We start from the raw sequence: 13,169 nt of genomic DNA, 5'->3' as shown, positions 1-13,169 counted from the left end.
CTTTCATAAAATACAAATTTCTTAACGTCCATATTTCATCTTGCAAAATAAATGCCTCTTCAGTGCTTTGCTTTCTTTTTTTTTAAATTCTTTATTTAATAATTTTAATACAATAATCTCAGTGCAAAACACAATTAGCTTTGAATATAATTCATAAACTTAATAAGCTAATAAGAATACATCTTATCAATACTACCATTAAAACAGTCTCGTTCCCTGTCTCGCCTACCCCCCCCCCCTCCCAGGAGACCTGGTTCCAAAACCTTAGGGGTAATTCTTTTTCCAATTCAATGTAAGTCTCCCATATGTCATTAAATTTTACCCATTGATTAGTTAAAAGGGCTGAGTCTATATTTTTCGCACACTATTCCTAAACGTTCCCTCACGTCTCTCAAATCCATTGCTTTGCTTTCTAATGTGCAAAGGTAGCCGAGGGCCCCTAGAGGAAAACATACCCCCGTTTCCTTCAATGATTTGGGGTTACCAATTAACCAAACGAACATTATCTGACTGGTTGTCTTGCTTATTCTTGTTTTTTGCTCTGTTTCACATTAACCAACATACTTTGGTCATCTTCAACCTTGCCACATTCATTGGCCTGTGGAAACGTTCTACAGACACAGAACAACTGCAAACCAGCTGTTCCTGTCTTACAATCAAGCTTCAGTTGGTCCAGTTATAAAAAGCAGAGCCGGCCCGCGAATATTAAAAAACTGCAAATAATATTCGGGCCGGTTCTTCCCATACCACCCGCTTCCCTCCGGTTAATTTAAGCCCTGTAAGCCCCCCCCCCCTTAAGCCTTACCTGGTGGTCTAGCAGGTTTTTGGGGCGGGAGCGATCTTCCCACGCTTCTGCCCCGTGCAGATTGCTCACAGGAAATGGCTGCCTTGAGCTCCCGTAGTCTCTCGAGCCATTTCCTGTGAGCGATTTGCATGGGGCAAGAGCGTGGGAAGATTGCTCCTGCCCCGAAAACCCGCTAGACCACCAGGTAAGGCTTAAAGGGGGGCTTACAGGGCTTAAATAGCCTGAAAAATTAAAATGGGTTTTTGGGTTTAAAACCGCGAATAACCGAATTCGCAGATGCTGAAACCGCCAATTTGGAGGGGGAAGTGTACATTAGCTATACGCAACGCAAACTTCGCTTAGAATTACAAGAATAACAGCTCACAGACTAAGAGCAGAAGCAGTTTTGCTTGCTTATTTAAAAAAAATAAATATCTATCTTTAGAGCAGAAACATGGGAGTACATTATTGCATGGATCCATCTTTGAATATGCAATGCTTGCCAGTTGTTTCGATGAAAGAGGCTTCTACTTAAAATTCAGCCTCCTCCTTATTGTAACCCTCCGCTTGGGAATGTCCACGTGTGGCTGCTGCTATCCTGCTTGTCCCTGAGAAAGCTGATGTTGCACACCTGCGTTTACTAACATGCATGCGTTAGCGTTTAGCCCTCGCTAAATCAGTTAGCGCACCTTAGTGAAAGAGGGCCCTAGTTGCACGTGAGGTATTCAATCTCAATTCCCTTACCGATGGCACAAATAAGGGCGGACTGAGCGCAGCTCGGAGAGAGGGACATGAGCTTGAATAATACCCACCAAACTTGCCGGAGCCAAAACCATTCCAGCACAGGTAGACCATTACAAGCAGTCTAAGGTATAGACGGTCTTCCAACGTCAAGTAATGAATGCGGTGACTTACTGGCACGCTCTTGCTTTGCTCTCTGGTTGGATGCGTCCACTCCAGCTTGCAGCTCATCCTTTTCCAATAGATCCGCATAACCCAGCTCCTGAAACAGGACAGAGGAGGAGAATCTTTTTCAGAACACGTGCTGGAGAGTCAGACCGCCGCCGATCGTCACCCAAGCTCCACCTAATAGCCCAGGATTTAACATACCCCACCCCCCCACCCCCACGGTGGCAGTGTCCTGTACCGACGAGGTGTATAATTACAGATTCCCATTCAAGGAATATTAAAAAGGACAAAGTGTCCGTCCGGTGGCAAAGCGAGGGAAGTTGGCATCCGAGGCGGTGGTGCCCGGCATCACCACCGCACCGTGAGCCACGTTTCAAGTTTATTTAAGCTTGATATACCGCTGTAATTACCAAAGCGGTGTTTATTGTACAAAATTTACAATAAAAGAAAACATTTAGAATGTAAGGAAAATGGGGAAATGACAAGAAGTAACTGACGATACAAAAGGGAAATGGATGGAATTGATTTCATGAAAATAAAAAGGAAGGGAGATGGGAGGATGAAAGGGAGAGGGGAATTGTCTGATAAGTGGCCATTGTCCGAGTCTCATGTTTTATTTATATTTTTTTTTATATTTATTCATTCAATTTTCGATACCGTTCTCCCAGGGGAGCTCAGAATGGTTTACACGAGTTTATTCAGGTACTCAAGCATGTTTCTCTGTCTGTCCCAGTGGGCTCACAATCTATGTAATGTACCTGGGGTAACGGGGGGATTAAGTGACTTGCCCAGGGTCACAAGGAGCAGCGTGGGATTTGAACCCACAACCCCAGGGCGCGGAGGCTGAAGCTTTAACCACTGCGCCACGTCTATAAATCTCATAGACATCTTTACAAAGAAAGGTTTTAAGTCTGGATTTGAACTTGCTAAAGTTAGTCTCCTGTTTCAGGTCCAAAGGGTGGGTGTTCCACAAAGTGGGCGCTACCACTGAATAAATAGTCTTGCGTGTGGTATCATAAAATAACTGACGGGCCGAAGGGACTGTTAGAAGATGTCGCTGTGATGAACGAATAGAATGCGAAGATTCATATGGGACCAATAGCCCTGTCGATAAATAAAGGGGTGTGATTGGTTTAGTCCGTGAAAGTGAGGAAAAGGATTCTGAATGCAATTTTGTGGGTGATGGGGAACCAACGGGCTCTTTTCAGATGTGGAGTAACATGATCAAATTTCTTGGCGTTAAAAGATTACAGCAGAGGCTCAATATTTGCGGGGATTAGGGGCAGAGCCGGCCCGCGAATACTGAAATATCGCGGATAACTTTCAGGGCCAGTTCTGACCCACCCCCGCATCCCGGACCTTCCCCAAACCTTACCCGGTGGTCTAGCGACGACGCGGGGCAGGATCGATCGTCTCGAGACTCCGAGAACTCACGGCAGCCATTTTGATGGTGGCTCTGCACAGGGCAGGAGCGTAAGACGATCGAGCTTGCGCCCCCCCTCCTCCCCCCCCCCCAAGACCACCAGGTAAGCTCCAGGATACAGCGTTTCTAAAAAAAAAAAAAAAAAAATTGCGAATAACCGAATCCGTGGGTACTGAAACCGCGGACTCGGAGGGGGTACTGTATTTTTATTGCACCACCCACTCTCCCCCGCCACCTGGCACGCGCGGCATCTTCCACCCCTCCACTCACATCGGCTCCCTTTTGACGCCACATTCTGGTCCTGAGAAGAGAGCCGATGCCGGCGCAAGCTGCACGGGGAACGTTTGAAGAGGTGGGCGAGGGGAAGGAGAGGCGCTGGCGCCCCCCGCGAAGCTGATGCGCGGGGTGGTCCACACCCCCCCCCCTTACTATGCCACTGCGTCCATCAAAGGATGCTCTAACTTCCATGTTGCCTCTCCAGAGCTTACCAGCGCTTTCTGCTCTCTGTCCGTGGTAAGCTGCTCCAGGTACCACTCAGCGTTTTCCCGGTGTACTCTGCGTAGTCCAAGAACTGGATCCTGCAGTGCTGAGTACAAGGCATGGGAATCTTGCTTCTCCAGAGAGTCATCGACATACTCCAGGATCTCATGTACTAGGATGGGGAAGGGAAGGGATTTTAGCTGTAGCTTCCAGGCAATTTCCCTGCTGTACCTGAATATTTTCCCGTCCCTGGAGGGTTTACAATGCACATTTGTACCCAAGGGAATGGAAGGTTAGGTGACTTGCCCAAGATTTGAAGGAGGAGGGGTGGAATTTGAATCCTAGCTTCCCCAGTTCTCAGCTCACTGCTCTAACCGTAAGGCTACTCATAAGAACATAAGAATTACGATGCTGGGACAGAGAGAAGGTCCATCAAACCCAGCTTCCTGTTTCCAACGGTGGCCAACCCAGGTCCCAGGTACGTAGAGCTAGATTCCAAATAGTAAAACAAAGTATTATGTTGCTTATCCTAGGAATAAGCAGTGGATTCACCAAGCCATCTCAAGAATGACCTACGGACTTCTCTTTTAGGAAATGATCCAAGCCTTTTTTTTAAACCCTGCTAAGCTAACTGCTTTCACCACATTCCCCGGCAACAAATTCCAGAGTTTAATTACACGTTGTGTGAAGAGATATTTTCTCCGGTTTGGCCATGTTTAAATCTATTATTTACTAGCTTCATCGCATGCCCCCTAGTCCTAGAAAGAGTAAAGTAGCGATTCACATCTACCCTTTCTACTCCACTCCGGTATTTTATAGACTCCTCATACTATGTGGCAGGTCCCATGCATCTTCGGCTAGAAGCTCTGCTCTTACTCCTCAGTACACAGAGCAGCCCAACGTCCCTTCAATCCACCACCACCGGGCTAACCAGACTTTCACATACCGTTCATTCTGTTGATGTTGCCCTGTATTTCAGCTTGCGTTAGACAATGGTCATAAATCTCCTGACTCTCTGAAGTATCCGGTATGCACTAAAAAGAAAGGAGAAACCTTGACAAGAGGTAAGTCATGACAGCTGCTCCCTGTCAAGAGGTAAGCAGGTTTAGACCACCACATAGCCTCGGGTGCTCATTGAGAAGGCTAGAGTCAAAAAAAAATTTATCCTAAAGCTTAAAATATGAGTTCTAGCGACGTTTTACTCTGGATTTAGAAATTCAGTGGCTTTAGAAATGCCGTAGCATGCGCTCAGAGCCCTGTGTAGTTGTGAAACCACAGGCAGACACTGCTGTGTACTCACACACACACTATATAGAAAACATAGTCATCTTGAAAGGGAAATGTTTCAGCTTAAGCAACAGAGTAAAAATAAGAAGTGTGGCTCCTTGGAGCTAAAAGTGCAATATCAATTTGCTAGGAATTCAGAGGCCCTTTAGCAGCATGGAGTGAGGTGGGGGGGGGGGGGTTCCTGTTCCCAAGTATTCTGGGATTTTTGAGGCTGTGACTCTCTATTGAATTTACAGGACTACAAATCCCAAAAGACCTTGGGGCACCTTCCCCCCCCCCCCAAAGGGACAGTTTCAAATGAGTGGGAATCTGCCTCTCGTATGACTTGGTGCCCTCAAAAAAAAGAAAACGATCTTGCAGCCACCACACCAAGATGCCCGGTTCTAAGGTAACGGTGTGGTGGCATTTCTACAGGGGCAACAGGCCGAAGGACTGAGGACTCGCTAATAGGCTTGCATGCTTTATGGATATGTTTAAATGGCCGATATGTGCTTAATACATTGACTGATATCGAGGCACTTTTTTGTCTGTTCAAGCCACACCCTGACCCAGAATCAGGTCTACTTAATCGAGTCCTTTGCTCATAACCTGTTGAAAGTGCACATCTACTCTTTTGAAACTTTCTCTTTCCAAGAGTTACAAAGAATGAAAACCTGGAATGAAAAAAACAAAGAATGAAAACCTGGAATGAAAAAAAAAAAAACCTTTCACTTTCCAAGAGTTACAAAGCGTGTAACAAAGAATGAAAACCTGGAATGAAAAAAACAAAGAATGAAAACCTGGAAAAAAAACCCAAAGCATGAAAACCTGGAATGAAAAAAACAAAGAATGAAAACCTGGAATGAAAAAAAAAAAAGAATGAAAACCTGGAATGAAAAAAAAAAAAGAATGAAAACCTGGAATGAAAAAAAAAAAAAGAATGAAAACCTGGAATGAAAAAAACAAAGAATGAAAACCTGAAAAAACAAAGAATGAAAACCTGGAATGAAAAAAAACAAAGAATGAAAACCTGAAAAAACAAAGAATGAAAACCTGGAATGAAAAAACTTCTGTATGTGATAACTCGGGGAAGAAAGTGACTGCGAGACCCCTGACCCAGATGCATGAAATTCATTCCATGCTCCTAGATCCTGACCCTTTTCTTATTTCGAGTGTGCCCCCTCCTTACCCGGTTCCTGGCACTGGTGGCCTTTTGCATCTTGGCCTGGTACAGAATCTCCTGGTATACAGCCGCCAAGGTCTCCCTCAAGTTGCCCAACATGGCGTAAGGGTTCCGCAGGGCGCACATGGTCTCTTCTACCACCCCTCTATCCACAGCTTCGTTAATAGCAATTACAGCAGCATGAACTGAAGAATCAGGTTGGAAAGAGAAAAAAAAAAAAAAAAAAAGCTAAAATTATATCAAGAGAGTGTACAAAGATGCCATGAAACGCTTCCACCTACGCCATTAGCAACAGACACCTTCTTCTAAGGCAGTGTATCGCTAACTGCATGCCTCCTGAGATTTCAGGTGTGCCTTGACACACTGGCGAGGAGAGTCATCCAAGCCTACAGGAAATGCCTCTCGCGGCGCAGATGACTCTCCTCCTCGCCAGCGTCTCTCCTCCTCTCCCCGCACCTCCCAGATCCCTCCACCGAAGATGGTCGCGGCCAGATGGGCCTCTGCGCATCGCGTCGACTTTTGCGCACTTCCGGGGTGCCTTCCTGCCAGGGCACTGGATTTAGTGTGCCACCAGCCAGAAAGTTGGCGAGACACTGCTCTAAGTTTTACAAGCTAAATTGTTTTTGGGCTAATTAAAAACACGGAGGATAAGTTGTCAGCACTGATTATTTTATACAAAAAAATGTATCTAAGAAATCACTGGGTGAGATTGCATGCACACATCTATATCCAACCCCCGTGCAAAATAAGTTTATGGGGAGGAATTTTCTCTACCTGCCGCCTCATCCACCGACAACTCATTGGCCAAGATTCCTCCGATTTTGCTGAAGGCAGGCATCTGGAGTCCGTATTTCTCCAGTTCAAACTTCATGTTGTCTATTTCTTCCTCTACAACAAAATTAAGAATCTTGAGATCAGGGTGGGAGTAAGAAGCTACCTGTTTTGATTTTTTGTTTCTTCTTCTTTCCAGAGCAGACTGATACAGTCCCAAATTTACCGCAGAGAAAAATCTGAACTACAAATCCCTACATGCAATGGGGTAAAAACCAGGACTGGGGCTTCCCTGTCTTGAAATGGGGCCAGCCAATGCATCGTTACTGGATTGAAAAACGGGACAAAAACGAAGGCCGAGATCTCTGCCCAAACTATTGAATCCACTTAAGCAATATATTTCATCCGTAAAAGCCAAGAATTAGGCCTTTATCTTGACACTGCAGAAAAAGTTAAATATTAGAGAAATCATTATACCGTGGTTAGAAAAAGCACAGATGAAATTCACAACCATCCATCAAAGTGAAAGCAAAGTCACTCTGATCTTAAATGTCTTTACTGAAAGGGTGATGCAGTCACAAAAAAGGTCCCCCCCTCCCCAATATTCAGCTGGTTGTGGCAAGGGTTTTGCAACGTTATTCTCGAATATTCAAGGGATTGAATATCTGGGTTGTGCCAGCCAAGTCAATACTTAGCCCTTGACTGCATAAGCCAAACCGCTAGTTATGTAGTTCGATTTAAGCCGTTTAAGCGGTGAGGGGCTGAATAGAGAAACATAGAAAGATGACGGCAGAAAAGGGCTATAGCCCATCAAGTCTGCCCACTCTACTGACCCACCCCAATAAGTCTGAATGCTAATGACCCAGTTCCTTAACTCGACCTTTGTAGGGATCCCACGTAGATGTCCCATTTATTCTTGAAGTCAAGCACGCTGGTGGCCTCGACCACCTGCACCGGAAGCTTGTTCCAGTGATCCACCACTCTTTCCGTGAAGAAATATTTCCTGGTGTCACTACTAAATTTCCCCCCTATCAGCACTAGAGAATGACAAGGGGACAATTCCCCCCCCCCCCGTGCCCTACATCAAAACGGCTCACCTTTATCCACGCGTGTATTCACACCTTCAAAAAAGTCAAGCAAATTTGCGAGAGAAGATCTCCCTCGGCTGAACCCATACTAACTTTATCTCATTAAATCGTGTTTACGTTCCTGTTAAAACGATTTTAAGTTTTTAAAATTGCTTCCACTATTTTGTCCGGCAATGAAAGTCGGGCTTATCGGTCTGTAATTTCCCGAATCTCCCCTGGAATCCTTTTTTAAAAATTGGCCTAACGCCGGCGACGGGTTACAGATCACTGACAGCAAATCAGCAATTTCGTGTTTGAGTTCTTTCCCGGAGATGTCTACCATCCGGTCCAGGTGATTTATCACTTTTTTTTTAACTTGTCAATTTGGCTCAGTATGTCTTCCAAGTTCACTGAGATTTCTTTCTGCTCCTCCGCATCATCGCCCTTGAAAAACATTTCCAGGTCAGGTAGATCTCTCGCTGGATTTGCCTACCATGACTCGTTTATTTATTTATTTAAAAATTGATAACCCGCATAATCAACAATTCCATGCGGGTAACAAAGAAACATACGTAATAAAACATAGAAATACACTCTTAAAATCATGCTAAAAACAGCATCATACAAACTCTTAAAAAAAAAATCCTAAGCTGTATGTGTCTACTGTTATTGTGCTTTTGTAAGCCGTTCGGCGCTCACCGGAAGACGGGATAGAAATCTAAATAAATATATATCCGTAAATGGTAAATACAAAATCAAATAAACCAGTATTGGTAAATCGAGAAGATCAAATTTTTTTTTTTTTTTTTAAATTCTTTATTCAGTTTTAACTCTTGGTGTCAGGTCAAAAGCGCGCCCAGACAATTGAGCGCAGCGCGGAGGCGCGCACCGCAGAAAATTACTGTTTTTAGGGCTCCGACGGGGGGGCGTGGGGGGAACCCCCCCCACTTTACTTAATAGAGATCGCGCCACGTTGTGGGGGGCGTTGTGGGGGCTTTGGGGGGTTGTAACCCCCCACATTTTACTGAAAACTTCACTTTTTCCCTGTTTTTAGGGAAAAAGTTAAGTTTACAGTAAAATGTGGGGGGTTACATCCCGCCAAACCCCCCACAACGCCGGTGCGATCTCTATTAAGTAAACTGGGGGGGCTCCCCAACAAAACCCCCCGTCGGAGCCCCTAAAAACAGTAATTTTCTTCAGCGCGCGCCTCCGTCTTGCGCTCAATTGTCGGCGCGCACCTTTGTCTTTCGCGGTGTTGTCTATGAACCTTAACTCTTGCAACAAGTGTACAATATTCAATCAGATAATTCGTACAAATCACTTGACATTCTAACAATTATTGTCAAATGCATATAAAAAAGACCCCTCCCCCACCCATCCCATTCATTAAATCCCATAACATACCTCCCCTATCCCCACATTAAATATAGTCCTATGTAAGAAAAAGGTGTCCAAGGTGTCGCTCTCTCTCTCGCACCTCTTACCTGTGAAATTCACTTTTCCATACAAATCCTGGATCTGTGGAGCCAAGCCGAGCTTAAACAAGTAGAGGCTGAAACCAAACAATTCAGAGAGAAGAAAAAATTGTCACATCTTCCTGCATATTTTGGATGACCCCATCGGCAGTGCCAGCGCATACAACAAAAGGGACCGAATGGCAGCCAGAAGAAACCTTATCGGAGCACATCTAAGCATGGCCACGTTCCCCATATCACTCTATGCCACTCTTAAGGAGATGTGCATCTAATTTACCCTTACCCGTATCACCCTATGCCACTCTTAAGGAGATGTGCATCTAATTTACCCTTACCCGTATCACCCTATGCCACTCTTAAGGAGATGTGCATCTAATTTACCCTTACCCGTATCACCCTATGCCACTCTTAAGGAGATGTGCATCTAATTTACCCTTACCCGTATCACTCTATGCCACTCTTAAGGAGATGTGCATCTAATTTACCCTTACCCGTATCACTCTATGCCACTCTTAAGGAGATGTGCATCTAATTTACCCTTACCCGTATCACCCTATGCCACTCTTAAGGAGATGTGCATCTAATTTACCCTTACCCGTATCACCCTATGCCACTCTTAAGGAGATGTGCATCTAATTTACCCTTACCCGTATCACTCTATGCCACTCTTAAGGAGATGTGCATCTAATTTACCCTTACCCGTATCACCCTATGCCACTCTTAAGGAGATGTGCATCTAATTTACCCTTACCCGTATCACTCTATGCCACTCTTAAGGAGATGTGCATCTAATTTACCCTTACCCGTATCACTCTATGCCACTCTTAAGGAGATGTGCATCTAGTTTACCCTTAAATCCTAGAATGGTGGATTCTGCAATTACTTCCTCTGGGAGAGCATTCCAGGTGTCCACCATTTCAATTAATTATGGAGGCTACATGAATCAGATCCAGCAAGGCTCTAAGAATATCTGCCTTAATTCTGTTCTAAAGAAGCTTGTGAAATTAGCCTTGTGTCCATGGAGGAACCTGAACAAAATGTTCAATACAACCACCATTATCCGACAAAAGTGCTACTGATGGATAATGGATTTTAGGGGGCATTAATCTCCCCCTCCTTTAAATTAGTAAGTTTGTTCCAGCAACGAGAAAACCCCTTCCAACATATCCTGAATCACATCTCACCTCAGGGCATGGATGCAGTAAACAGCCCGGGGCATGTTCTTTCTGTCATAGATATCGGTGGTCTCAGGATGAAAGATCTGTCGGAAACAAAATTTAAAAGCGATTGGATCGCGATATTCTACAAACATCAACAAGGTCACGGGACGAAAAGAGTTAAATGTCCCCCTGCAAATCCTGTCTTACTTTTGGCTGAAGGGGTGTGGGGTGGGGCAGCAAGGAAGGACACTTTCTTTTCAAAACATTAAAAATGTCAGTTTCACCAGCCCAAAACTCTTCCACAACTCCCCCAAAGGCATCCAACGCTACGCACCTCTTTACAGGTTGGAAAGAACAGTTATTTCATTACAAAGGAGAATTTGGCAAAAAAAACCGTCTTTCCTACCTTTAAGTTTAGACTCTGGACCCTGAGTTTATGCTTCTGCATTTCTAGAGGGGAGCTAATAGCTGAGCCATCAAAGATCCTGTTTGTCTATTGTCTAAGCCGGTTTTCAGGATTTCCCCAATGAATATGCATGAGATCAATATGCATACAATGGAAGCAGTGCAGGCAAATAGATCTCATGCAAATTCATTGGGGAAATCCTGAAATCCCGACTGGAGGGCCGGGCTTGGGCACCCGTGGTCTAAGGCTACCAACTGCATCCAGATTCCCAGGACAGGGCTGATCCAGTCCTGGGTTTACCCCTGTGCTCTTCTGAGGGAACGCAATGGGGAAATCAGAACTAAAAAACAAACAAAAAAAAAAATTTCTGCACACAAGAAAATGAACCCAGCACTGGATCAAGGCCAGGGGGGAGTAGGAATCCTGTATCACATCTGAGGTAACTCACAAACGAAGAAAAATCCCCCCCCTCCACATCCCCCAAATTAAATAAACCCCACACATTTGTCATCGTCATTTCACTCGTCTCTGTATTTAGAGATTAAGGCTGAATTTTTCATAATCTCCCTGTACAGCGAAGGCCTCATTAAGAAAGGCCGGCTCTGTATTTCACGTTGCTGCCTTACCGTAGGAAGGCCCACACGGGCCATAGCATTGCGCCAGTGGTTTATGTTGTCAGTATGGCGAAAATGAAGTCCAGCTGCCTAGAGAAAAATCACACAAAAACGTCAGGGAGTTCAATCCGTTTAAAGCATCAGTAGACAAAGCGAGCCTTTTACTAAAGAGTGCTGGGTGCCGATTTGTCGCGTGCACGCCCAGCACGTCCTCAGCAATTACGGCAGCGAAAAACTTCATGAGCGCACGGGCGCGTTTTTAATAAATTCGCGCTTAGGCCCAGATTCTGTAACTGGCGCCGTTGTCGACGGCCGCCTTAAAAGCGGTCGCTGATCGCGTGTCAATCGTGCAACGGCGCAGGGTACAGAATTGCGCCTCCAGCCTAACTGTGGTGCGAATCGCGCCTCCTTAGGCGCTCTTGGCTGCCGAACGCATCCACAGAAGCGCGATTCCGGCACCAATTTTTTTATTTTTTTTTTAGCCACTGGTAGGCACCTTGAAACTCCCGTTAAAAACTTTGGCCCTCTGTGATTCTTATTGTATTGAATGTATTTTTGTATTATCCTGTTGTACTGATTATTTGATTCTTTCAATAAAAATTGTTATACATAAAAAAACTTTGGCCCTCTGTTACAAAGGCACGGTAAGCATTTTAGCGTGGATTAGGCGTGCACTAAAAATCTTAGCGCACCTTTGTAAAAGAGGGGGGTTTGTTTCAACAGCATTTTTCACTTGGAGCCTGCAAAGCTGGTGCCGTTTAGAGCAGGGGTGTCCAATGTCGGTCCTCAAGGGCCGCAATCCAGTCGGGTTTTCAGGATTTCCCCAATGAATATGCATGAGATCTATGTGCATGCACTGCTTTCAATGCATATTCATTGGGGAAATCCTGAAAACCCGACTGGATTGCAGCCCTCGAGGACCGACATTGGACACCCCTGGTTTAGAGAATCCAGGCCACTGAATGCATAACTCCTTCTGAATAGCAAAGCCCATAAAATGTAAACAGCCAGCTCTTCTTGCAACCATAAAAGCCCTAAAACCATCACATTTCACGGTTACTGCACAAGCCATGCCAGCTCCCAGACTGAAGCAAACCTCCTAAAGCAGGGGTGTCAAAAGTCCCTCCCGGAGGGCCGCAATCCAGTCAGGTTTTCAGGATTTCCCCACTGAATATGCACGAGATCTATTTCCATTCACTGCTTTCATTGTATGCTAATAGATCTCGTGCATATTCATTGAGGAAATCCTGAACACCCCACTGGATTGCAGCCCTCGAGGAGGGACTTTGGCACCCCTGTCCTAAAGAGCACTCATATGTCAGATTTATTTTGAACTTTCCACCGAAGAAAAGATAGAATGGTGTGTGTAATTAGACAAGACACGATGATGGGGGCAAAATGAGAGGGCATAATTTGAAGTTACAGGGAGGAAGACTTAGGAGCAATGTTAGGAAATTCTTCTTCGCTGGGAGGGTGGTAGGTGCCTGGAATGCCCTCCTGAGGGAAGTGGAGGAGAGGAAAACGGTGATGGAATTCAAAAAAGCACGGGATAAACATAGAGGATCTCTAATTGGAAAACGGAGGATGTAAATTAAAGGACTAAGGCCGGCATTGGACAGACCTGCACGGTC

At 45.1% G+C, this 13,169-nt stretch overlaps 1 protein-coding gene across 4 annotated transcripts in view; it reads right to left on the bottom strand.

The window, feature by feature from the left end:
• The window catches only part of IQGAP3 (IQ motif containing GTPase activating protein 3), a 75,046-nt gene that overhangs the window by 41,935 nt on the left and 19,942 nt on the right, over nucleotides 1-13,169 (bottom strand). For all 4 annotated transcript variants that reach the window (XM_033923864.1, XM_033923863.1, XM_033923862.1 and 1 more), the window contains exons 4-11: nucleotides 11,551-11,628; nucleotides 10,543-10,619; nucleotides 9,368-9,435; nucleotides 6,820-6,933; nucleotides 6,052-6,230; nucleotides 4,543-4,630; nucleotides 3,605-3,768; nucleotides 1,700-1,787 (exon numbers count right to left, since the gene is read on the bottom strand). In XM_033923864.1, the coding sequence (XP_033779755.1) occupies nucleotides 1,700-1,787; nucleotides 3,605-3,768; nucleotides 4,543-4,630; nucleotides 6,052-6,230; nucleotides 6,820-6,933; nucleotides 9,368-9,435; nucleotides 10,543-10,619; nucleotides 11,551-11,628 (856 nt within the window). The remainder of the gene's footprint in view (nucleotides 1-1,699; nucleotides 1,788-3,604; nucleotides 3,769-4,542; nucleotides 4,631-6,051; nucleotides 6,231-6,819; nucleotides 6,934-9,367; nucleotides 9,436-10,542; nucleotides 10,620-11,550; nucleotides 11,629-13,169) is intronic.

Source organism: Geotrypetes seraphini, chromosome 16 (genome assembly GCF_902459505.1).
Source record: "Geotrypetes seraphini chromosome 16, aGeoSer1.1, whole genome shotgun sequence".
NCBI lineage: Eukaryota > Metazoa > Chordata > Amphibia > Gymnophiona > Dermophiidae > Geotrypetes > Geotrypetes seraphini.
This window is presented reverse-complemented; position numbering and strand designations above follow the sequence as displayed.